Source organism: Zalophus californianus, chromosome 17, assembly GCF_009762305.2.
Source record: "Zalophus californianus isolate mZalCal1 chromosome 17, mZalCal1.pri.v2, whole genome shotgun sequence".
NCBI classification, from domain to species: Eukaryota; Metazoa; Chordata; class Mammalia; order Carnivora; family Otariidae; genus Zalophus; species Zalophus californianus.
The window spans coordinates 43,014,525-43,040,135 of record NC_045611.1 but is presented as its reverse complement, the minus strand read 5'-3'; the positions used below and the strand labels follow the sequence as shown (position 1 = coordinate 43,040,135).

The window sequence follows — 25,611 nt, the reverse complement described above, 5'->3', positions numbered from 1 at the left end:
GAGGAGATGGGAGCAGACTCACTTCGAACCCACAACAGTGGCAGTAGTAGTGGCCCTGAAAATTTCTGTTTACAGAGCCGACCACTGACAGGTGTGGGTGGAGGATTTCTCCTTGACAGAGTATCCGAAAGCTTTTCTCTCTTGGGTCTTCTTTGACATCAATAAGGGCGGAGAGCTGAGTCAATGGCCTTCATCAAGCTCTTCCTTTCTCAACCTCCCTGGCAGCCGGACCAGACAGCCCCACTGCACCTGGCTCATCCTGCAGAGAGGCAGAAATCCTCCAGCAGGGCTGGATGAGCTGCTGAAGGCATGGCCTTGGGTGAAGGAGCTCATGGAAGTTATCTTAACTAAGCAATCTTCTTGGAATAGAGGTTTCCCTTCTGAGGCTCAGGATGCTCCCAAATGTGTGACATCTGCACTTGTCACCAGGAGCCTAGATGCTGATGGTATGCTCCCACTGCTACAGGGACCCCTTTCTGGTAGTCCTGCCTTTTGCATACTTTTGTCTTCCTTTGATATCCCCTTCCTTCACACTCCTGGTGACTTCAGCTCAGTCTCCTTTAAGCAAGGATCTGGGGGTGACTGGATGGCCTTGGCCATCCCCAAACTCAAGCTGGGGAGACGGGGGGGTTCACCCTGTCTCACCTGGTGTGTCCAGACAGTATGGGATGGCAGCAATCTGGGATGGCTGACTACGAGATTAGGTGACAAAGGAGGAGTCATTGTGTGCTCTGGAGGAGGGATCTTTATCATTCCAGAGCGGACACTTTGAGGTACATGCAGAGAGCAACAGCTTCTTCAGAGAGTCCCCTCGGGACCATGAGAGAGCATCACTGAGGCTGCCTGATCTGATACCACCTGTTAGGGGGATGTAACCCCAAGAGGCAGAGGCCCTGGATCCAGGCAGAACTGTCTACCTGTCTAGGAAAAAGGCCAAGGGCAGGTGCAGGGGCAGCAGGGTGATCTCTGCCAGAAGAGGAACACATGTGTGCCAAGGGGTAGGGACAAGGCAAGAGAGAAGCTTGCTGAGGAAGTTGCCCATGAAGGACAATTTGTATACTGCTGGGTCTTGGAAGTGTAGTTAAGGAAATTTGGAGAGCTTTCCTAGCTACCTGTTCTCCATGGCACACCATGCACTGTCCAGCCTGATGTTTGTGACTCATCCCTGGAACACGGGACAGAAAAACACACCAGCTCAGCCTCCACCAGCAAAGGGCATGCGGGAAAAGCACCAAAGGCAAAGGGCAAGGCCCAGAGAGCGAATCCTCCCAGGACTTTCTAGCGCTTCCTGACTTTCCTGCTGCTGGTTGCAGGTGTGTGACACCAGACGGGCCTGGCGGTTTGGTGAGACTGTTAAAGACTATACATTCCAAGAGCCTGCATGACTGTCACCCCAGTGCCTAACTGGAGGGCAGCGGCATAGGCAACCTGTGGTTGGGGTTCTGCCAGCCCTTTTCCCTATGGTCCCCCGGAGGGCAGAGCCTGCTCAAGGCTAGAGCAGGAGAGTAACATAGATCCTGCCCAGGTGGGGCATGGCTTGTAAGAGGTTGGGGTAGAAACACTAAAGCTGGGGAGACTGGGGGTTGGCCCTGTCTTACATGGTGTGTCCAGATGGTATGGGATGGCAGCAGCAGGGTCTGTGCTGAGGCAGGAGGGCGGTGAATTTACCCCAACAAACCTCTTGGAATAGAGGTTTCCCTTCTGAGGCTCAGAATGCTCCCAAATGTGTGACATCACTTGTCACCAGGAGCCTAGATGCTGATGGTACACTCCCACTGCTCTGGGGACAAGCACAGGAGCCACCAGGTAACTCTCACAACCCATCTCCCACCCCTTCCATGCCAGTAGGTCATGGCTCAGAGCACCACCTCCTCCAGAGGCCACTCTAGCTCCTCTCCAGTTCCTGGAGCCGGGGGCCCCTTTTCTGTGGCCACTCTGGAAAGGCAAGTGTCCTGAGCATCACCAGCTGGACTACTAGGTTTCTGAATACCAGTGACGACATGGAGATTGCACCATGACACGTCTGTTTTTTCTGGCAGGCATGTTCTCTTTGCTTGTTTTCGCAAATTCGGTAAAATAGCATTTAAGCCTTAGACCCTTCACCAAGTCACACAGGTAGGAGTAATGCCACAAGAATTTTAACCCAGGCTGTCTGATTCCAGGGTTCATGCATATAACCACCAGACTGTGGTACCTTCTCATCAGGTATGCACCGTTTCACCATTTTTTGATACTTAGTACAGTTGCATACGCTTAATGAACACGGTCACTGCCTATGAGGAGATCTTCTTCAGCTTAATTCATAGATCAACCATTGGCCACACCAGGCTCCAGGCTCAGAAGATGTAGGACAGGGACTGTGAGTTGGTAACACATCCCTATCAGACATTTCTCCTCAATATGAGCCTAGCAGCAAATCATGCAGCTATGAGAGATCTCCTCCCAGGTGCATGAACAGCAGGTGCATATCAGTTGTGTGCTGGATCTACCCTGGCCTACAAGCCTTTTGCCCCAAGGGCACCAATATCTGTTGTAATAATTCCATACACCAGCTTTCAAGGTCATGGCCGAGATGAACAACTTACCAATATTAACTTTCCCAGTTCACTAGTTGGTACAGCTTTTGTTTAAAAATTTTTTAAATTTAAAAAATTTTAAAATAATTTTTTCTCTCAGTATTTTGTAGCAGCGTTCCAGAAATTATAGATCATAGATCATGGGTCAGATTTGGCCCCCAGCCTGTTTTTGTAATGCCAAGTAGCTTGAAATGATGTTAATATTTTAAAAATGTCATAAAATCAAAACAAAACTAGAACATGTGACAGAGACCATACATGCAAAGCCTACAACTATTTCCTATCTGGTGCTTTATAGTGAAACTTTGCCAACCCCTGATGTGTACTTTTTTGGTGCATAGGTCTTATACAGTATCTGCTAATTTACTCCTCACTACTTTGTGAGATTTTAAAAATGCTATTGTAAGTGGTATCTTTTAAATTTTAGTTTTCAATCATTTACTGGTAGCATATAGAATATACAATTGGTTTTTATATATTGATCTTGTATGCTGGAAGTGTGCTAAATTTCCATGCTCCTGGTATTTCTTCGTAGATTTCTTATTTTTTAAACACACATTCATAGTTTCTGTAAATAGTTTTACATAATCCTTTTTAATCTGTATGCCTTTTACTCCTTTTTACCTTTACGCTTGCTCTGATATCCTGTAAACTATTGAATACCAGTGAAGATAATAAACATGCATTCCAGGTTCCAGTTCTTAAAGAGAAAAGTGTTCAGTATGCTATTAGCTGAAGGTTTTTTTGTATATGTGCTTCATCAAATCAAGGAAATCCCCTCCAATTTCTATTTTGCTGGAGATTACTTTGAAAGAAGTGCTGAATTTTGTCAATTACTTCACATACAGATTTGAGATAATAATATGGCTTCTCTCCTTTATTCTGTAAATATGAATTACATTGTTTTTTTTTTTTAATGTTAAAAACCAATCCTGATTCCTGGGACAAACCCCACCCAAGAGGTGGTCCTGCTAGATTATCCTCTTATATTTGGTGATTTCCTGAAATGGTCATTAAAGACTTTTATGTCTATGTTTCTGAGGGATATTAATCTTTAAATTTCTTTATGTGTTTGTACTAGAGTAATGCTGGCTTCTTTGCAGAATGAGTTAGGAAGTTTCCTTCTTTGTTTACAGAGTTTGTGTAATCTTGGTAAAATATCTTCCTTATATATATATTTTTAAAGATTTTATTTATTTGACAGAGAGAGACACAGCGAGAGAGGGAACACAAGCAGGGGGAGTGGGAGAGGGAGAAGCAGGCTTCCCGCTGAGCAGGGAGCCCGACGCAGGGTTCGATCCCAGGACCCTGGGACCATGACCTGAGCCGAAGGCAGACGCCCAACGACTGAGCCACCCAGGCGCCCCTCTTCCTTATATTTTTGATACAATTTACAGGAAAACCACTTGGATGTGCAATTTTCTTCATAGAATGGTGTTTAAAGTCACTTGTTATCCCTTTAATATCTACCAAATCTGCAGTGAGGCCCCACCTTCATTCCTGATATTGGAAATTTCATTTTCTTTTTTTATTTCCTGGTCAGTTTTTCTAGGGATTTGTCAATTTCATTAACCTTTTAAAAAATCCATTTTTAGTGTGTTAATTTTTCTGTATATTTTCTATTTCTGCTATTAGCTTTATCATTTATTTCTACTTATTTTGGATTTCTTTTTTTTTTTAAAGATTGACTTATTTGAGAGAGAGACAGAGAGAGTGCAGGGGGTGGGGAGAGGGAGAGAATCTTAAGCAGACCCCGATGAGCATGGAGCCCAACACAGGGCTCAATCCCATGACCCTGAGATCATGACCTGAGCCAAAATCAAGAGTCGAGCGCTTAACCAACTGTGCCACCCAGGCATCCAGTGCTGTCCAGTGTTTGTAAGCACAAGAAGGCTGTGATGGACCTTAAAGAATATACATGTGTTAGATGGGCTACCTTCGGTCAGGAGTTGTACTGCTGTTGACTCGGAGTTCGATGTGAATGAATCAATATGGCACATGCTCGAGTAGAAGAAGAAATTCACTGATCTGTACATGAAGCCACTTCAGAAAGTGTTAAAAGTATCTTTTAGAGTGTGTGGCAAAGCTATGAAAAGGATGGAAAAGCAGCTCAAGTGGATTCGTGAGATGAAGATCAATAAAAAAGTATAGGAAGGCATTGTTCTGAGGCTGAAGGCCAAAATTTAAAAGTCCTGTTACCCAGACAGGGAAAATGTTAAACCCTGATCAGCTAGTTAGCTGGCTTGCACATTTCAAGAGACAATACAGTATTAGCAGTGTGCAGATAAGGCTGTTCCTGCAGATCAGGAGGCTATGGAATAATTTTTTAAATACCTGCTAAATATTTATACAGGGAAAGTGTTATGTGGAAGAGCAGGTTTCAGTGCCAATGAGACTGGCTTGTTTTCCTAGGCTATTGACAAATGAACCCATATAATGCAAATGGCCTCCAAATCCCATCTTCAAATTATTCAAATATCATGCAATCTTGCTATTGTGTGTCAATACTAACAGCAACTTAAGGGCAAACCCCTAAAGATGTACAGAACCCCAAATCCACAAGAACTTAAAAGGAAACTCCAGTTCAGGAGTTTGACATCTGACATATGAGATGTCAGAAACATTCTGGGATTAAGCTTCCACCACTGCTCATCCAAGAAGTTGACAGCTATCTCTGGGCCAAAAACCTTGCCTCCAAGGTTGTATTGATTTTGAGTATTGTCCCAGTCCATTGCCATGAACTTGCAAATGCCCACCCCAACCTAGGTGTTCTTTTCATGCCCCTAAACGCTAAGTCTGTCACCTAACCTCGCCATCAGGACATAATAAAGCTTTCATGGTGAACACTCCAAGGGAACTTTATAGTAAAGCAATACAACACCAACAAGGAAACCGGCACCACGGACTACTGGCAGTCTGTCACAACAGCCAAGGTGGGGGACTGTGGTGCACAGCCTGGGGCGGTATCAAGCAGACTACTATCAGTAATATCTGGAAAAATGGCCAGAGCACCTGAAAAATTTCAAAGGCTTTGAAGGTGTCACAGAAAATATAAAGGCCAATGGCAAACACATAATGCATATCACACGGCAAATAAGTGAAAAAAGCCTCAGTGACATGAGGGAAGATGTGGAAGAAATTTGGGCAGAAAAGGTAGTAGAGTCCACAAAGACCCAGAAGAGAGAGCAAAACAAGGCACTGAAGTCAGTGGTGATGAGGATGGTGATGAAAATCCAGCTACCACTGAAATGTCCCTCTCACAGCAGCCGTAATATCAGAATGAAATTCTGCCTTGGAAGAATTTGCAATGACATGAAAGAATGTGACCCTATTGTTGAATGCAGCCTCCTGCTATTTTTCAAGCGGCTTGAATTAAGTACCACCAACTACTTTGGTTTTCTTGGGGTAAGCCAAGGTCAAGAGATTTATCCAGAGTGCACTGCCCCACCACACATCCCTTAGCTCTCTCAAAACTAGTTGTACTTAATGTTAATCTTTGATTAATTTTAACTTTTTCTGCACTTTCTTTGCATGACTGTACAATATAGCACAGTGTAGGTGTTCACATTACTGTAGTTTACTGTGTTTATGTAATGTGCGAGTACTAAACTGTGTGTATTGTTTGTATGACTGACAAAGTAGTAGAGTAACAACAAATACACGATACAAAATGATGTAATAGAAAGTTTTATTATGATACTGCATATAATTTATTTCTAAGAAACATATATTAAATTCAGATGCCTTTAAACAGAACAAAAATCCATAATAGGTCATGCATTGATTGGCTGATGAAAATATGAACAGAGGCTCAGACAAACATAAGTTTGCATTTCCTTTAGAAGCAATGGTTCAGTAGTCATTAATTCAGTGTTTGTGATGGATTTACAGAATACAACTACAATGAATAACAAGAACTGACTAAATATATGAGTGTATGAGTGTGTGTGTGTGTGTGTGTGTGTGTGTGTGTGTGTGTGTGTTAAGTATTTTATGACTCGGGCCTCTAAATCTCTCACAAACATTTATGCTCCCCAAGGGTAAAAATGACGATGTTTTAGAATAAAGAGTATTTTCAAAAAATGTTGGCAGCAGGGCTGCCTTCAATGGTCCAACTCTCCTGATGACAGATATATAAAAGACACATGGGGCGCCTGGGTGGCTCAGCCAGTTAAGTGTCTGACTTCGGCGCAGGTCATGATCCCAGGGTCCTAGGGTTCAGCCACACACCGGGTTGCCTGCTAAGTAGGGAGCCTGCTTCTCCCTCTCCCCAACTCGTGTTCCCTCTCGCTCTCTCCCAAATAAATCTTAAAAAAAAAAAAACACACACATAAAGGGAATGAGGTCTTTTATCTCTCACACCCCCACCATCCCCTGTCCCAACCCCAATGACAAGTTCTCACAAGGTTGGCAGGGAAATTGGAAAGAAGCCATACACTCATTTCTTTTCCCTTTCTCTTCTACATCTCCTCCACCTCTCATTGTACTTCTAAAATACTCTTGAGATGGTTTTATAGTATAAATATAAGAATAATTCTTGCTGACATATTTCCTAAATGCATAACCACTGGGTCTCACTTGTGGATGATTCCCGGGGGGTAGTGTAAGGGTCTAGGCTGGGTCAATTTCTACTATGACCCTTGAGATGACCTGCCATAAAAAGCTTTCACACGGATGACAATTATGTTTCTCTTCAGTATGAATTATCAGATAATGAGCAAGGTGTTTCTCCAATTCAGGCGAAAAGGTTTTCCTGAAAAGTTATATTCAAAAGAAAAGGTATTTCACCAGTATGAGTTCACTAAAATTGACCGATATAAACAACCTGCAGAGGCCTTTAAACTCTGGTATGAATTTTTCGATGGTGAGTGAAGGATGAACTGTGGCTGAAGGTTTTTCCACATTCACCACATTCAAAGGGTTTCTCTCCAGTGTGAGTTCTCATGTGTTGAGTTAAGGCAAAGTTGTCACAGAAAGCCTTCTTACAGTCTTTGCATTCATACGGTTTTTCTCCAGTGTGGATCCTATTATGACGGACAAAGTTCGCAGGTTGGGTAAAGGCCTTCCCACATTCTCTGCATACATAGGGCTTCTCGCCAGTGTGAATCCTCATGTGTCGAGTAAAGGAAGAGCTGTAGTAAAAAGCTTTCGCACATTCTTTACACTCCAAGGGTTTTTCTCCACTGTGGGTCCTATTATGTCGGATAAAAACAGAGTGGTGTGTAAAGGCTTTTCCACAGTCACTGCACTTATAGGGCCTCTCGCCAGTGTGAATCCTCACGTGTTGAATTAAGGAAGAGCTGTCACAAAAGGCTTTCCCACATTCCTTGCATTCAAAGGGCTTCTCCCCAGTATGAGTCCTCTTGTGCCGGATAAAAGTGGAGCGGTGAGTGAAGGCCTTTCCACATTCGTTGCACTCAAAGGGTTTCTCTCCAGTGTGAATCCTCATGTGTTGAGTGAAGGATGAGCTGAGGCAAAAAGCTTTTCCACATTCTTTGCACAAAAAGGGTTTTTCTCCTGTGTGGGTCATATTATGCTGGATAAAAGTGGAACGGTGAGTGAAGGCCTTTCCACATTCACTGCACTTGTAGAGTTTCTTTCCAGTGTGAATCCTCATGTGTTGAGCAAAGGAAGAGCTGTAGTAAAAAGCTTTCCCACATTCCTTGCACAAAAAAGGGCTTTTCCCTAGCGTGGGTCATATTATGTTGGTTAAAAGAAGAGCGGTGGGTGAAAGTTTTACCACATTCTTTGCACTCATAGGGCTTATCTCCAGTGTGAATGCGCTGGTGCTCTGTGAGGTGAGACCTGCGTTGAAAGCCTTCCCACACTCAATGCACTTGTACGGTTTTTTCCCCAGTATGCAACCTCGTATGTCGAATGAAGTCTGCCATATAACGACAGGCTTTCCCACATTCACTGCATTTATAGGGCTTCACTCCAGCATGAATCTGCTGATGCCGACCAAGGGGCCCAATTCTTGCTAAACCTTTTCCCACAGTCTTTGCATTTATATAGGTTATTCCTTGCATCTATCACAGGGTCTTTTCCTGGTCCTTGTTCATGTTCACGTGGATCACCTTGTGTAGTGACTTGCTCCTGCAAAACCGTTAAACACAAACGATCATCTGTCTCCAAATGATCATGTTTATGGGTCAACTTCCTAGGGCATGTCTCCTTGTGGGGTCTGCTCCTGGCCTCAAGTTCCCTTCCTGCATTTCTGATAGCTTTTCCTGATCCCTTGCTTGCCCCAACCTGGAATCCCTTGGGACTCCCTGGGTCACTTGTTCCTCAAAAGGGGCTTCCTCAGTGAAGGCCAGCTGAGAAGCAGTAAGTTCTGTGGTCTCAGGTTTTGCTTTTTCACCTGAAGGGAATCCAATACAGAAAGGTGTCTATTAGTCATGTCAACACAGAACAAACAAAATTACCATTTGAGTGGCAGAATGAAGATGAAAATAATCCCTCTAATGCCTGCGGCATTTATATATCTATTAAGCCCAGGTTTACAATTTCTTTCTTCACTAATCCTTGGACTCTTGACATCTTTAAAAGGCAACCCAGGAAGAAAAGCTGGGACAGGCGTAGAGAATCTGGAGCGGAGAAGACTCCTCACCCTCCAGAATGCGGGAGGGTGGGGCAGAGTAAAGACTATACCCTATGTAATGACTGTGCCCCAACATGGTATGGCAGCACAGGGAAGGGGCACCTAGCCTGACCCACATGGGAGACAGAGGTCAGTGGAGGCTACCTGGAAAAGGTGCTGTGGGAGCTTATTTCTAAAGGAGAGTAGGAATTCTCTGGTGGAGGAATGAGGAGAGAAAGTACAACATGCAGTGTCTTCAGAGAATTCTGAATGCCAGGCAAAGTGAAGTGGATGAGAGGATGGTGGAGGTGAGGATGGAGAGGCAGACAGGGACAGAGGAAAGAAAACAATCTCAGGATTCTGGGCTGTGGGATAGTGGGGCACGGTGAGAAACTACTGGGTGGGGCGTACCGAGTCTACTTCGTCTGAGCAAAGACTAGGTGAACAGACACCAAACAAATACCATCGAGATGAAGAGAATTATAAATTTACCACATTAATGAAGATCTTCTATGAAAAGGGAGAGTAGTAATATAAAGTTGTCCTTAAATTCATCTATAAATTCAATACAACCTCAAATAAAAATCCCAATAGAGTTTTTCAGGGATATTGACAAACTGATTGTGGAATTTACATAAAAGAACAAACAGACCAGGCTATCTCCACAGAAGAAAAAAGAAGGGAGTCTTGCCTTTGAGGAATTAGAATTATGATGATTATATACAAGAAGGCAGTACGATGTAAGCATAGATTTAAGATAAACTGTCAAACTGTCAAAGGAAAAAAACAGAATTAAGAGCTCAGAAATGTATGTATGAACTTTGAAATATGACAGAAGCAGCAGAGAGGCCCAGTGGGAAAAGCAGGGACTATTCAATAAATGGATCTACAGAACTCATTTCCCATATGGGGGAAAATGAAATTGCATTCCTAACCCCAAGCCACACAAAAATTAACTCTAGACTGATTAAGACCTAACTGTCAGAGGCTCACCATTAACAACATTTTAGTAAATAGTAAAAATGATTATCTTTTAGATCTTGGGAAAGTGAAAGATTTCATAAACAAGATAAAAAAGCATTAACTGTAAATGAAAAGACCGGTCAATCTGACTAAACTAAATATAATTTTTTAAAAGGCAAACGGGGGGGGTGCCTGGGTGGCTCAGTCGGTTAAGCGTCTGCCTTCAGCTCAGGTCATGATCCCAGGGTCCTGGGATCGAGCCCGCATCAGGGTCCCTGCTCGGTGGGAGGCCCGCTTCTCCCTCTGCCTGAGGCTCCCCCTGCTTGTGCTCTCTCTCTCTGTCAAATAAATAAATAAAATCTTAAAAAAAAAAAGGCAAACAAGGGTATCTAAATTACTATCAGATACCAGACTACAGAGCAAAGGAAATGAGAAAAAGAGGGACACTGTACAATGCTAAAAAGATCAACCCACCAGGAAGACAGAACAACCCTAAATCTGTATGCAACAAATATCAGAGCCCCAAAAGAAACCACAAACTGAGTTCAAAGGAGAAACAGAAAAAACCACAATTACAGTTGGTAACTTCAACACTCCACGTCCAAAATGAAAACTAAGCATATTTGTATGAGCTGACGTTTCACAGATCTACATCAGCCAATCAACCTATGAAGAGGGACTCAACTTTCCTAGATATGAGGGAAGGGCAAAAGACCACAATGTGATACCATATTATATTCACCCGATTGAAAAAAGTAAAGAACTTGACAGTATGGGGTGTTGGAAAGGCCACAGATCCATGGACTTGTTAGTATAATGCCGGTGAAGTGTGAACAGGTAAGATCCCATGTGAGAAAACAGCAGGGCAGCATCTAGTAAAGTTCTCCTTCTGCTCACTTGTAATAATCGAAAAATTCTAGCCCTAGGAACACCACTAAGAGAAATTCCTACACATATGCATGAGGACATACATACATGAATTTTCACAACAGCACTCTTTGTGGGTATAAAAAACTGGAAACATGAAAGTCCTCATGAAAATAAATGAATACACGGTGTTACATTCATGCAAATGACTACAGAAGAAAAAAAATGAGTGAACTATACTACATGCATGGTGAGTCTTAATAATATACTGTTGAGTAAAAAGTACAAATCATGTTAAGACAATATAACCTATGATATACTTTTTATAAAGTTCAAATAAAAAAGCACGTATATACATGAGTACGATGAAGTCATTTTTAAAGTCTGTTTTGAGAATGTCAGTTAATAACGGCATTATAAAACACGTACATAGGATACATGCATCCCTGTGTTTACTGCAGCATTATTTACAATGACCAAAATATGTCCCAAGTGTCCACTGACAGATGCATGGATAAAGAAAATGAGTTATATATATGCAATGGAATATTATTCAGCCATAAAAAACAATGAAATCTTGTCATTTGAACAACACGGATGGAGCTAGAAAGTGTAATGCTAAGTGATCAGTCAGAGAAAGACAAATACCATATGGCTTCACGTATATGTGGAATTTAAGAAACAAAACAAATGAACAAAGGGAAAAAAGAGACAGAGACAAACCAAGAAACAGATTCTTAACTATAGAGAGCAAACTAACTGATGGTTACTAGAGGGGAGGTGAGTGGGGGGATGGGTTAAAGAGGTGGTGGGGATTAAGGGAGTACACTTGTCATGATGAGCACCAGGTGATTAAGATAAAAACGTAAAAAAATATATAAGTATCTTCATTTATTTTTTTAGTTTCATTTACTGGGGTAAAAATATATAATATATAACATAAAATTTAACATTTTAAGATAAAACAATCTTAAAATGTAATGGGATAGAATAATTAGACAAAGTGGAAAAACTCCTTGAAAGATTCAAATTACCAAAACTGATAGAAGATAAACAATATATGAATAGCCCTATATTGACTCCAAAAACAAATTGTTACGGACTGCATGTTTGTGTTCCCCCAAAATTCATGTGTTGAAGCCCTAACCTCCAATGTGAATTTGGAGATAGGGCCTTTATGGAAGCAACGAGAGACACCAGAGTGTTCTCCCTCTTCCCCCAACCACCCCCCAGCACATACACAACACCTAGGAAAGACTATGGTCTCCCTTTGTCTTCTTATAAGGACACCAATCCCATCGGGGGGGCTCCACCCCCATGACCTCCTCTAAACCCAATCATCTCCCCAAATCCCGACCTCTTAATAGCATCACACTGGGGGTTCTAACCCCCCAGCTCCAAGTATGAATTTGGGGAGGACACATAACAATGTTCACAATAATGTTACATAAGAAAAATTATGTAAATCAACCAGTCCAGTACATGGCAAATGTTCAGTAACCTGTACACCCCTCTTATCATTATTATAGGTGTTGCACTTGCCAATCAGAACGTCAACAGTAACCTGAGTAAGAACATTTTCAGTAGTGTGGTGCTGAGAAACACTACTGGCTCTCAAAGAATAAAGGGGAAGATACCACCTGCTCCCCAGTAGGCGTTAATAGTTGACAACTCTTACGCATGACTATTGGGAATGTGAAACAGTGCGGTCCCTTTGAAACTGGTGGTTTCTACTGAAGCTAATTATGTATCTACACCAGGATCCAGCCAGGGCCACTCATTTACATATTCCCAAAAGAAATGTGTGCTTATATCCAACAAAAAATGATTAAGAATATTCATAGCTGCATTCTTCACAATATTGTGAAAATGGAGAACAAGCCAAATAACAGGAAAATGGATATATGTAATCTATTCATTCACTGAGACACTGCACAGTTAAGAAATAACTCTAAATTTTGCAACCACATGAGGGAACCTCAGAGCCATGGTGATTATCAAGACGGACATAACAGTATTATGTACTGTGGGGGTCCATTTATAAGTCTTTAATCTACAGTGATTGAGTTGAACACCGGCTACTTTTGTAAAAGGGGTATTAACAAGGAGGGAGCAGAAGAAACCTGGGAGGTGCTGGAAGTATTTCTTGACTGGTGCGGTCGATACTTGGGTTTATATATGTAATATTTCATAAAGATAAACCTTTAAGATTTGTATATTCACTATGTGTAAGTTATACCTTCATACAGTAATTAAAGAAAATAGTAAAAGAGTAACGAGGAAGCCTAGAAGTCCTGTGTAGCTGTCTCTTCAGAGAATGAGAAAACTCCTCCCAGAGGGCTTGTTGTTCAGGTGAATAGAGTCGTCAACAATTACATGTGTTGGGAGAGCCAAGAGCATGTTTTGTTTCAAGTTTCCCCCAAGTGTCCGAAACTTCACTGTGTTTCCTATGTTGAGTTGAGAGAAGGTGAAGATATAGAACAGGCAGGAATTATTTCCTTCGCTTCCTTCACTTATGTGAAGACCCAAGGTCCCGGATGCAGCAGACTCGTGTATGGCTTCTTGTAATTCCTACCTCGTGGTGCTTACACCCTGTTATGATGCCCTCTGACAGAATGGCGCAGGCCCTTGATTTGCTTCTAAAGAACAGAATATGGCCAAGTGGTGGAAATGTAAAAGATGAGGCTGTGTGTTGCATCCCTCTTGCCGGAGTCTCTCCCACCATCGCTTGATCTGAAGGAACCTGACATGTTGTGAGGTGTCTCTGACTGTGGTCTTCCCATTCTGTAAGTCAAGAAAGCCAGGAACCGAAGGACGACCCCACACCACCTCCGCCTTCTTCACACCCTCTATCCAGCCGTTCCTGAATCCTGATCGTGCTCCATCTTCGTATGGACGAGTATGGCTTGGCTGAGGAGGCTCGTGCGGAACCGACGGAGTTGGGGAAGGTGACAGATTCTGGAGATACGGAAGATGGAACACGATCAGGATTCAGGAACGGCTGGATAGAGGGTGTGAAGAAGGCGGAGGTGGTGTGGGGTCGTCCTTCGGTTCCTGGCTTTCTTGACTTGCAGAATGGGAAGACCAGTAGTTGAAAATGGCGAGGTGGGAGCAGTGGCCAGATCATGAGGTCCTTTTAGGATGTCAGCGGAACACTGGAACACTGGGATATTCCAGTGAAGATGCGGAACTGCAGAGCGGGGTGAAGGTGTGAGACAGACTCGAAGGGGTGAGGAGGGGAGGGTTGGACACTTGCTGGCTGAGCAGCCAGAAGGAACACGAGAGGGGAGAGATCACGAATCTGCATCGAAGCCTCTCCATCCACTCGATGGCTTCAGCGGCTCGGAGCAGCCCAGATGTGAGGCTGACAAAGGCAAATGTCTCCTTGAGGTTTTATAAGACGGGAGGGCAAGAAGACAACAAGGCTAGGGACTGCTTCCGAGTATCTGCTTCACAAATGAAAGGATGGATACATGCAGGGCTGTATAGGTGAATGAATGATGAAGGTGGAAAAGTGTGGGATGCAAAGTAGGGTTAGAGGTAGTAATCTGCAGAAAAAGAAAGGACTGTCTTTTCTGAATTTGGAAGGAAGTTTGAGATATCATTATTCATTATGACTAATAATGCCTGAATATTACAAACACACAACTTTTGTTACTTTGTCACTCACTCTGAGTCAGGCAGTGTGCGATAAGCAGTTTCTTTTTATCTAATTACATTCCCAAAAATCCAATGATGCAGAAACCATCATTAGTATCTTTTTCTAATGTAGGCTAGTTTAGCAGACTGATGAGAATATGTTCATCATATCCCTGGCCTCTTCTCCTTGGGCACAAAGCTAAACCACATTTCCCAGTTTGATGCGACATGTAGCCTAATGACCAGTTCTTGTCAATGAAATCTGAATGAAGTGATGTATGTGTGCAAGTGGATAGGGCTACGGATCTTCCACAACTTATGATGGGGTTACAGCTCAATGAACCCATCAAAATGCTTTTTTTAAAATAAAGATCTTATTATTTATTTGAGTGAGAACAAAAAGAGAGATCACAGAGGGAGAGGGAGAAGGCAGGCTCCCTGCTGTGCAGGGAGCCCAACGCAGGGCTCGATCCCAGGACCCTGGAATCATGACCTGAGCCGAAGGCAGACGCTTACCAACTGAGCCACCCAGGTGCCCCCAAAATGCGTTTTAGTACACCTAACCCACCCCACATCATAGCTTAGCCTGGACTACCTTAAACGTGCTCAGTACACTTACATTAGCATAAGCTGGGCAAAATCATCAAAGACTATTTCATAATAAAGTGTTGAATATCTCATGCATTTATTGAATATTGTACTGAAAGTAAAAAACAGAATGGTTGTAAGTGTACTGGTTGTTTACCCCGCGCGACTGCATGGCTGACTGGGAGCTGTGACTCGCTGCTGCTGCTCAGCATCAGGAGAGAGCATCATACTGCAATATCACTAGCCCAGGAAAAGACCCAAACTCAAAATTCAAAGGCCACCTTCTACTGAATGCATACTGCTTTCACTCCATTATAAAGTGGAAGAATCCAAAGTTGAACCACTGTAAGCTGGGGGCCATCTGTACTCCCCTTCTCTCCTATTCCTCTTGGACACTTGGATGATGCCAGGGCAAACTTAAAGCAACATACTGACAACAGAATGCACCTGGGTCCCTGAATAAATAGGTGGTACAGAGTACCCCTGCTGACCCACATTAACCATGTCATAAATGAGAAAAAAACTCTTATTAATTTGTTAACTGACCTAGAATTTGGAGTTTATCTTTTACAGCAAGATAGCATTAACTTAGCCTAACTTGTATCAAAGGAATAGCAGGATCATGCAACTTCCTCAGTCAGGAGGCTAGTGAGTGGCCAAGCATTTAGAGGCTGTCTCTTACTCAGTATACCACCTCCCAACCCTAATAAAGACAAAGAGTGTGATGGGGTGGAAACACAGGGCCAACAAAGCTGGAGTACTACCTGACCAACCAAGACTCCAGGAAGGCCACAAAAGAAGCTGCCCATGGAATTTCAGACACTGTGATCCCCTGGTAGTCTGTGAGTTCCCAGGAAACCCACTGCCAGGACACGCACCTGCCAGACTCTCAGCCACCTACCTGTATAGGTGCTTCTGGAGAGGCCTCTCCTCACTGTCCACAGTTCCTGCCCATCCTCCGCTAGGTAGGTCAGCTCTGGTTTGGGAACAGGATGCCCTGTGCATGGAGAAGGAAATGGGACATGGGTATATAGGTAAGGACAAAAGGAAAAGTCTCAAGTATACAGGAGTATACACCTTTCACATGCCACCATGAAACTCCAGAAAGGAAATGACTCCTTCTAGAAGGTGTTCCCTAATGAAGCCAGTAGGATTCCACCCCCCCATGGATAAGAACTTCCTGGAGATGTCTGGTTCTGAACACAAAACAAGTTAAACCAAATCTCTGGGCATAAGGACAGAACACAGGGAGTCTGTAAAGCTCCCCAGGTGATTCTGGTGCCCAAGGATGGCTCAAAAAACACTGGACTGAATCAACTGTTGAATGGCATCTACTGATAGTCCAGTTGTCTGAAGTTGGCCATGACCTAAAACCGCTACCCATTCTGAAGAAAAAGCCTTTAATCCAAGTTGGAAAGACAGAGCTGAAGGTGGGGACCTGCTGCCCTACTTGCTGCTGTAGCATCCCATGGCTACTTTGAGGATACTGGCCTGATGGCCTGGACCAAGGAGAGAAAGTGAACAGACATGCCTGGGTTGACACCTACCAGGCCAGGAGCCAGCATCACCTCAGGGCTTCTCGTCAGACGAAGTCATTACATTTTTTCAGGGGTGAAATCAGTATGAGGAGGTTTTCTGGTACATGCGCTCAAACGTATTTTGCCAAACGTGAAGGCTTAAAGACAGGACTCTGGAGAGAATCCAGTGACTAAGGCACTACGACCCAGAGAAACTCCTAGAAAATCCTGTACTGCAGGCCAGAATGCATCCAGTTGTCCTGCAGCAAACGTTCACGGGATGTTTGCTAGATGCCTGGAACTGAGCCCCATGATGGGGCAGTGTCAAAGTTAAATCACACCTTCCTTCATCTCTGTCATGGAACTGAGCTCCCCGTCCCCACAGGGACTTGCTCCTGTTGGTCCCTCCACCTGGAATACTATTCCCCACGCATCTCCTTTCAACAATTAATCACAATGGTCACGAGCTAACACCATTTACTGCATTGAAGACTGACCTCCCGGGAGAGACAATGTGGACACAAGGCTGGGAGAGCCCTGTCCATGGTGACCATTTGGACATCTGGGAAAAGGGAGACTCAGGCCTCCATTCAGTTCATATTCAGACCATTTCTGGGTAAATTGGCCATTTAAAGTTTCGGTGGGAGAATATTTGGGGACTTACTGATCTAGTACATATAGTAAGTACATGCGTTACACTTGCTATGTTCCCAGTTCTATTCTAAGCACTTCCCCGCTATTAGGTCACTTGGGCTAAGTGAAAGGTTACCATAAAAATACAATAAAATAAAAATAACTGTATTAAGTCCCAGGAAGCTCACGCTGCGTCCTCAAGGCTATGTGTCCTACAGCTCTTCTTTCTGAAGGGGAAATTAGCTGAGAGACACAGGAGAGCTAAAGATGCAGCACCAAGCCCAGACTCTTCCAACAACAATCAGAAGGCAGGAAAGAGGAAGGAAAAAGGAAGAGCTTTCTTAGCTCCCCATCGACGCCATTGATGATGTGTCTGTGCACCCTCTAAAATGACCTCCCTTAGCAGCAGAGAAGCAAGGCACAGGCCTTAGGAAATAAGGGAAAACTGCAGACACCAGGAGCCAAAGAAGTCATTTAGCCGAGATCGTGCTGCTTAGAAAAATACCAGTAGCAGTGATGTCAAATACTTTCCTGTCTGTCTGATTCACCCACTTCTTGGAGAACTCACAGGTCCTGCTTACTGGGGCTATGAGGACATTTGATCCAACCAAACTGAACCAATCACCTTATCTATTACGGAGATCTGGAATAAGGACTTCAGACTGAGGACAGCTTTTGCTGAACACTTGGGTAAGAATGTTGACAATTATGTTTCTTATACAGCAATCCCTACTGCACACATAGGGACGCCAATAAGAGGTTAGAACAGAATATGCTGAGGTTGTGGAGAGACAGGAAGGTGGGTCCCAGAGGCCTTCTCAATCAGCCATGCTTAGAGAGAAAAGATGGAATGAAAAGCCTGTGGGTACCACTCTGGAGAGCACTGGATCCTTACCCAGTGAGACCAGGAGCCCACAAGTCTCCAGCATCACCTCCCGGTATAAGGTCCTCTGGGCCAGGTCCAGATGTCTCCATTCCTCCCCAGTGAAGGTCACGGCCACGTCTTTGAATGTTTATCAATGCCTGGAATATCAAACAGAAGTGATGGGTGGCTGCGTATCTATTACATGAGATGAGAGCCTATTGCTTGGTCACCAGCAGAAGTCCAGAAAGACCTGAACCCCTGAGAACCTAGCTCTGTGCTGGGCTCAGGAGGAAGGGCAGATGGTACCTCTGACAGAGTAAAAGAATATGGGAAAGAAAAGCCTCCTGTGTAGGAAGCCATTGGAGAAAAACACAAAACAATGATAATCTCATGTAGGCAGTGAGGAGCAGATATTAAGCCCATGAGGTAAGTGCCATCACCTCCATTTCACAAGCAGCAAACAGAGGCTCAAAGCCAAGTGGAACAGAGTTGTATGTCTAATGAGAAGGGGCAAGATTTGAAGCCAGGTCCCTCAGGTCCAGCCATGGTCAGGGGTTTAGATTTAATCTAAGTATGACATAGTTCCAGAGGGAAAAATCTTTCATTCATCAATCCCTTATTGGGCACTGTGCAGGCCCAGCACTGTTCTAGGCTTGGAGACAGAGCAGAGAACAGGAGCTCACACTCCGGAGCTGGGGAAAGGTCTGGACAAGAAATTAAAGAAATGAGCAAGATCAAGTCATATGGCCCTAAGGGCTCCGAAAACAACAAAAGAGAAATGAACTGATTGCAACATTAGGGGACTTTAGCTGGGGGCAACCAGGGAAGGCCTCTCTCAGGGGGCACTGGAATGGGGCTGGCATGAAGTTAGGGAGCAGGCCACGTGAGGAAAGATTAATAACTAACGTTAAGTCCCGAAGGTGGTCAGAGCTAGGATGAGAGTAAACAGGGTGACATGCTAGAGAGTAACTTAAGGCCAGTTGTGTGTTTACAACCCAGGAGACACAGCATTCCTGTACACCATCATTAATGAATATTGTAATGGGGTCACTCTTCAAGCACAGGTCTCCCCCACTATCTGAACCACAAGTGTTCCTATGAAAACTTTCTAAGCCAAAATGCGGTAAAATGAAAAGTATCCCCCAACTTCCTGAAAGTTCCCCTTACTGCCAACTTTTGCTTTTAGGAAAAACTTACATAAGCACCTGTTTTCACCAACCGAAAGAAATCCCAAAAGGATTTTGTTTTATACCTTACTAATGGTAGTCTCTCCTAAAAGCCAGTGGCAAAATCCAAACCTTTGGAAAGTGGGAGAACCTGAATAAGAAAATGTGTTAAAGAGGAAAATGGGATTCACTGTTGCAAGTTGCAAACCAACTTCCCTTGTAATACACACATGGCATCTGCAAAGTTCAATGCAGTGACTGTCTTGTCTTCCCCACCTGTCCAGGGGGCCTTCTACACCTAGCAGAGAAGCAGCAATTCACAAAACGCAGCTCCCATCCCTCTCCCAGCTTCCAGCTGGGGTAGAGGCCTAAGGCAGGGAGGCCCGAAGGCCAGACTCTCCCTGGTGTGAGCCTAAGAGCAGAGCAGGACCAGGTTAGTCCCTCTCAGAATCACATCCAGACTGATGCTCTCTGGGTCGTGCTGAGCAATGAAGGACACGTCACACGCATACCCTCTCTGGTTCCCTCAACTGAGAGAGAATAATACACACGGTATTCCAATTTTAGACCCGAGGGCATGGAGACCAAGGGCAGTGAAAAGGCAAGCTGAGGTCAGGGGCAGAAATGGGGGCCTCCCCTTCTAACCCCTGGCCCGGATTCAGAACCTGAGTTAGAAGTGATTAGATCTACCCCCCCCCCGCCCCCCCGCCGCATTCCTCCAGGAACTCCAGATCCAAGAGCATTAAGAAGGATGGCGAAGAGTCCCAGGATCTGTATCACTGCGGGCGGAACCGTGAGGACCGCGGACCCCAGCGCGCGCGAGCCTGCGCGACCCTCCACTCACCAGCGCCGGCGCCGCCATGAGGCCCACGGGCCGAGCGAGACCGCGAGAAGCGGTGACTAAAGCCCGTCTAGCGAGCTCAGCCGACCCCTCACCCCAGACCAGGGCCGGGGTGACCAGGGACCTCGGTCTCCGCTGTGTAAACGCGCAACAAGGTCCAGGGGGCCCCGTGCGGGTGCCTCGGGAACGAAGGGCTAGTGCCGCGGCGCCGGAGAGGCTAGGGGGACAACCCCGTTACAGGTGGTTTCGGGCTCATGCAAAACCGTGGAGGTAGGTCCTATCCTCCTCACCGTCCTTTGCTCAGTCTGGGACACCCTTCTGGGAAGCGGCCTCCTCCCCGCTCCAACCAGAAGCGCCGCTCAACACAGACAAGCTACAACCAAGTGACGTCCTAAGCGGAGACAGAAGTCCCGCCCACGGTGCGGCAGAAACGCCCCTCTCCGCTCTCTGTCATTGGCTGGGCGTCCGCCTTCGCCATCAGGGACACTGCCTTCTGGGTAATGTAGTTTCTGACTGTATCTAGGCTGCGCGAGTTCTGTTCTCTGAGAAACCTGGTGTTAAAGTTCCAAAGACAGGGGTGTGGCTTTTAAGAGGTTGAAGGAGAAGCACACAGATTTCAGTGGCCCTTCAGGCAAGATCTCACCTCAAATAGGTGACGCCTACCGCGACCTTCCTCCCTGTGTACCGCAGCGGGATCACTTCTTTCTGAGCCAGTATTTACAACGAAATATGAAGATAATTCTTGAATGTAGTGATTTTTAAAGTTCCTCTAATCGGCAGTTTCCAACCTGCAGACCACCACAGCATTCCCTTGGGAATTTGTTACAAATACAGGCCCCACTTCACTCCTCCTGAATCAGGAACTCTGGGCTAGGGCACCACATCTATGCTTTAAGAAGCCCTCCAGAGGAATTTAATGCTCCAAACAGCTGAGAACCAGCCTCTTTAAATTCCAGTGAATAGATGAGCTAAAACTACCTCTTTTGTGGGAGATAACTAAAAAGCGCTCAGTAGCAGATCTGGCACATAATAGTAAGTACATAAGAGCTAATGCTGTCATTATTATTTTATATTAGTATCATTGGCAATGTCATCACAAGGATCTGGCATACACTCTGGTGAGACAGGAAGTCTGATACTTCCTGGCAGAGCATTGGCGACATTTGTCAAAATATATAATACCTTGACTCAACAAGGAGCCTCCTGAAGGGTATTTTAAAATGTTTACATAACAGTACACTTGAATCAGGCAGAAGCATTATTCAAGACTGCTTTTGACTTCCTTTATGACAGGGACGCTTCTATGATAAGCACTGAAACTAAAGCGAGTGGGAAGAAGGACTGGTGCGGTATAGAAACGTTTTTAGAGAAATGAAAAGGCAAAAAAGTCAGACAAAAAATTATGATGTATTTCCACAAAGTTACATCAAGTGAGCCTGCCTCTCCGGCCTGCCCTTCCACCTCTTCAACCTCTGCCGACCCTGGGCCAGCGAGACCTTCCCCCCATTCCCCTCCTCTCGTCATCCCGCTCAATATGAAGACCATGAGGATGAAGACCTTTACGATGATCCAATTCCATTTAGTGAATAGTACATAATCATCATGTTTTATAGTTAATAAACATCTGTTGTGTATGTATGTGAAAATCTAGTAACTGCATTGTGAGAACCATATGAAACCTTTTCATGTCATCATCTAAGTACTTCTTGTGTAAAACTCTAGGATCACCTGAGAATTTATTAAAAATGCAAGTTCTCTGGCCCACCTGATGAGGGAACACAGAAGGCAAGCTGAAGACAAAACACAAGCCAACACCCTGCAGAAGCCTCCCTCATCAGTTTGACCAGATTGTCTGGGTTTAGCACTGAAAGTCCCATGTGCTGGAAACACCCCTCCCGGGACAAAAGTCCCAGTGTTCAGTGATAGGTATAGAAGTTTGCAGCAAACCCATACATGAGCCAAAAACATATGGGCTGAAAGCAAAACTGTTTTTAATGCCAGGAGGCCGGGTATGGCATAGATTATTGGCTGTAGCTGGCCCAGTTCACACCTGAGTGATTTTATGATGAGGCATCATGTATAAATGACACCTCACTTAACCTGAGACCACCTAATGTATATAGTGAATCAGTGAAGCCACAGAAAGTGAAGCAGTTTCCTTATCCACACTGATCCCACCCCATATCATTCTTCTGTCTCAGTTCTTTCCTCTTCTTGCATGTGTCCCTGTATTTGTTTCCTATCACTGCTCTAAAAAAAATATCACTACAATTCATTGGTTGAAGACCACACACACACGATTTATCATCTTGAAGTCTCTGCGCCCTTGAACTTCAGGTCTCTGCTGGGTGTTCTGAATAAAACACCCAGGGCTCTGCTGGGTGTTCTGAATAAAAATCCGCAGGGACAAACTCAAGGTACTGGCCAGGGCTACAGTATTCATCTGGACCCTGAGCCCTCTTCCACAATCACTTTGTTTTTGTTTTCATTTTCAGAATTCATTTCCTGCTCACAGTTTCCATGTGTCCTCCTTGACCTTTAAGCCCGCAACAGTGGGTTGAGTGCTTCTCTCTAGCTTTGAATCTCTCTTCCTTTTTACCAACCAGCCAAAGAAACTAATCTGCATTTAAGGGCTCCTGAGATTAGACTAGATCCAGCCAGATAACCCAGGATCATCTCATTTGTAGATCAACTGATTAGTAACTTTGCTTACATACACAAAGTCTCACCTGCCACATATTCAGCATATTCATGGGAGTCACACCCAGGGGCAAAACGTAATGGGTTCCAAATTTCAGTCTACCATGTTCCCTTTTACCTCTAAATTCATTTATATCTAAATATCTATGTCTATGTGTAGGTTCTGGAGCAGATTTATATTTTCTTAATAGTAAGCCTGGAATTCTTTTGTATGTGAATTTAATAGTTTATCCACACAACGCAGCTAATGAGTATCCTCGTGTCGCTCTTACAGGCTCTAGATGTTACAAAGCACAGCTGGACTCAAATTATGGTTTGTCTCAGTTCCACACAATGTCCTTAGTCATAATAGTTTGCTTCTGAATAACTGTGATTTCCCCTGATTTTTGAAACCAAATGAATCATTTTGGGGAAGTTTTCATTTTACTTCCTTGTCTGGATTTTTTGCTCTACTTCACCTGATAGTCACCTGGAGGCTCACATGCTGGGTCTGTGAGGAATGAATACTGACTTGGTTTACATCTCACTCCTGTCCCTGACAACAGAGATCTCATTTGGAAGAGACCCGGGATTTAAGCCCAATATCCAGCCTTAATGTTTTAAGTGTTACGTTTACATAATTCTTATTATTTCTTGTTTCTCATGCCATAAATCAGGTATTTTCTTAGCTGCGTTAAAATTCACACATTTGTGAATGAAAAAGCAGGGTTCCATGTGGTGGTCGCACTTGTGTAAGAACACACTTCTCTTTGAGATTTGTCCCAGTTTTTCTCTTAGAGAAACTCTCAGGATGTGCATTTGTTTGCTAGGGTTGCCGTAACAAAGTACCACAGTTTGGGTGGCTCAACCAACAGAAATGTATTTTTTTGCAGCGCTGGAGGCTAGAAGTCCAAGATGAAGGTGTTGGCGGCTTTGGTTTCTTTTGAGGTCTCTCTCCCTGGCTTGCAGATAGGCTGTGCTGTCACTGTGTCCTCACATGGTTTTCCCTCAGTCTGTGTTGTCTGTGTCTGACTCTCCTCTTCTTATAAGGACAGCAGTCATATTGGATTGGGGTCCACCCATGTGACCTCATTTTACCTTAATTATCTTGGAAAAATCCTATCTCCAAATACAGCCACATTCGGAGCTAATAGGGGCTAGGGCTTCAGCAGATTTTGGGGAAACGCAATTCAGCCCATAACACTGTGAAATACGGCATATGTATAAGAAATGTGAAACTATGTAGATTTTAAGGAATCTTTTTAACGTTGATACCTATGTAACTACCGCTAAAGGCAATACAAAGAATAGCAGCAGTGCCCATAGTCCGGAGGACTCCATCCCAGTCACAATGTGCTCCTCCTCCAAAACCAAGAGGAATTCTAAAACCTGATTTTGGAAGTCAGTATTACCTGACTTGTTGGATAGTTTTTCCTATTGTGTCTGAAGCCCGAAAATAGACTTTGGTTGTGGCTGTTACTGAATTTTATACGAATGGAATCCTAAATTAGGGGCTCTGTTTGGTTTTGTCACTGTCTTCAAAATAAACCTAAGATTCACCCATGTCATCCTGTGTCTCTGCATATTATCCGTTTTCATTGCTGCTGAGCTAACAATTGATCTATCCATTCTGCTGCTGATGCACCTTTGTATTGTTTTCAGCTACCGGTAACAGAATCATGCTGCTGTGAGTTTTGTCCATGTATTCTGATACACATAAAATTGATTTTTTTATAGCAGTAGTTTACACACTTAAAAAAACATTCATTGGGAAGACATAAATATGTTTATGTACTTAACTGCCGAACTCTGAAATACGCAAGGCAAAAAGTGACCAAACTAAAGGATAACATACAAATTACAATGATAACTGGGGATGTTAACCCTTCTTTCTTACTAATTGTTAGAACAAGTAAACAAAAAGCAAATCAGAGTGCAAAAGATTTATCTTGACTTAATGGTATTTGTAAAACACTATATCCAACATTAGCTGAACACACTATTTCTTTTTTTTTAAAGGACATGGATGAAACATTTGTTCCGTCTTGCTTGAATGAACTGCATTTCAGTATAAGAGGCTGATGTCAGACAGTTCTATTTTTAATTTAAATTCAATTTAATTAACATACTGTACTATTAGCTTCAGGGGTAGAATTTAGTGATTCTTCAGTTGCATATAACACCCACTGCTCATTACTTCAGGTGGCCTCCTTAATGCCCAACAGCCAGTTACCCCATCCCCCCAGCCACCTCCCTACCAGCAACCCTATTTGTTTTTTATAGTTGAGTCTCTTATTGTTTTGCCTTCCTCTCTGTTTGTTTTTGTTTTTGTTTTTTTAAGATTTTATTTATTTTTTGACAGAGAGAGAGAGAGAGAGACAGTGAGAAAAGGAACACAAGCAGGGGGAGTGGCAGAGAGAGAAGCAGGCTTCCCGCTGAGCAAGGAGCCCGATGCGGGGCTCGATCCCGGACCCTGGGATCATGACCCGAGCCAAAGGCAGACATCCAATGACTGAGCCACCCAGGCGCCCTCCCTCTCTGTTTTTATCTTATTTTATTTTCCTTCCCTTCCCCTATGTTTTGTTTCTTAAATTCCACATAGCGGTGAAATCATATGGTATTTATCTTTCCCTGACTGACTTATTTTGCTTAGCATAATACTCACTAGTTCCATCCAAATCGTTGCAAATGGCAGAT

General features: G+C 43.9%; 1 protein-coding gene across 1 annotated transcript; it reads right to left on the bottom strand.

Moving 5' to 3' along the window:
* Positions 1-5,841: 5,841 nt before the first annotated feature.
* ZNF599 (zinc finger protein 599) lies at positions 5,842-20,256 on the bottom strand. The gene is given in 9 exon segments (XM_035724893.1): positions 5,842-8,253; positions 8,255-8,388; positions 8,391-8,424; positions 8,426-8,542; positions 8,544-8,764; positions 8,767-8,937; positions 16,115-16,210; positions 18,259-18,376; positions 20,239-20,256. Coding segments are annotated over 9 exon segments (1,749 nt in total). The 3' UTR covers positions 5,842-7,413.
* Between the last annotated feature and the right edge of the window lie 5,355 nt (positions 20,257-25,611).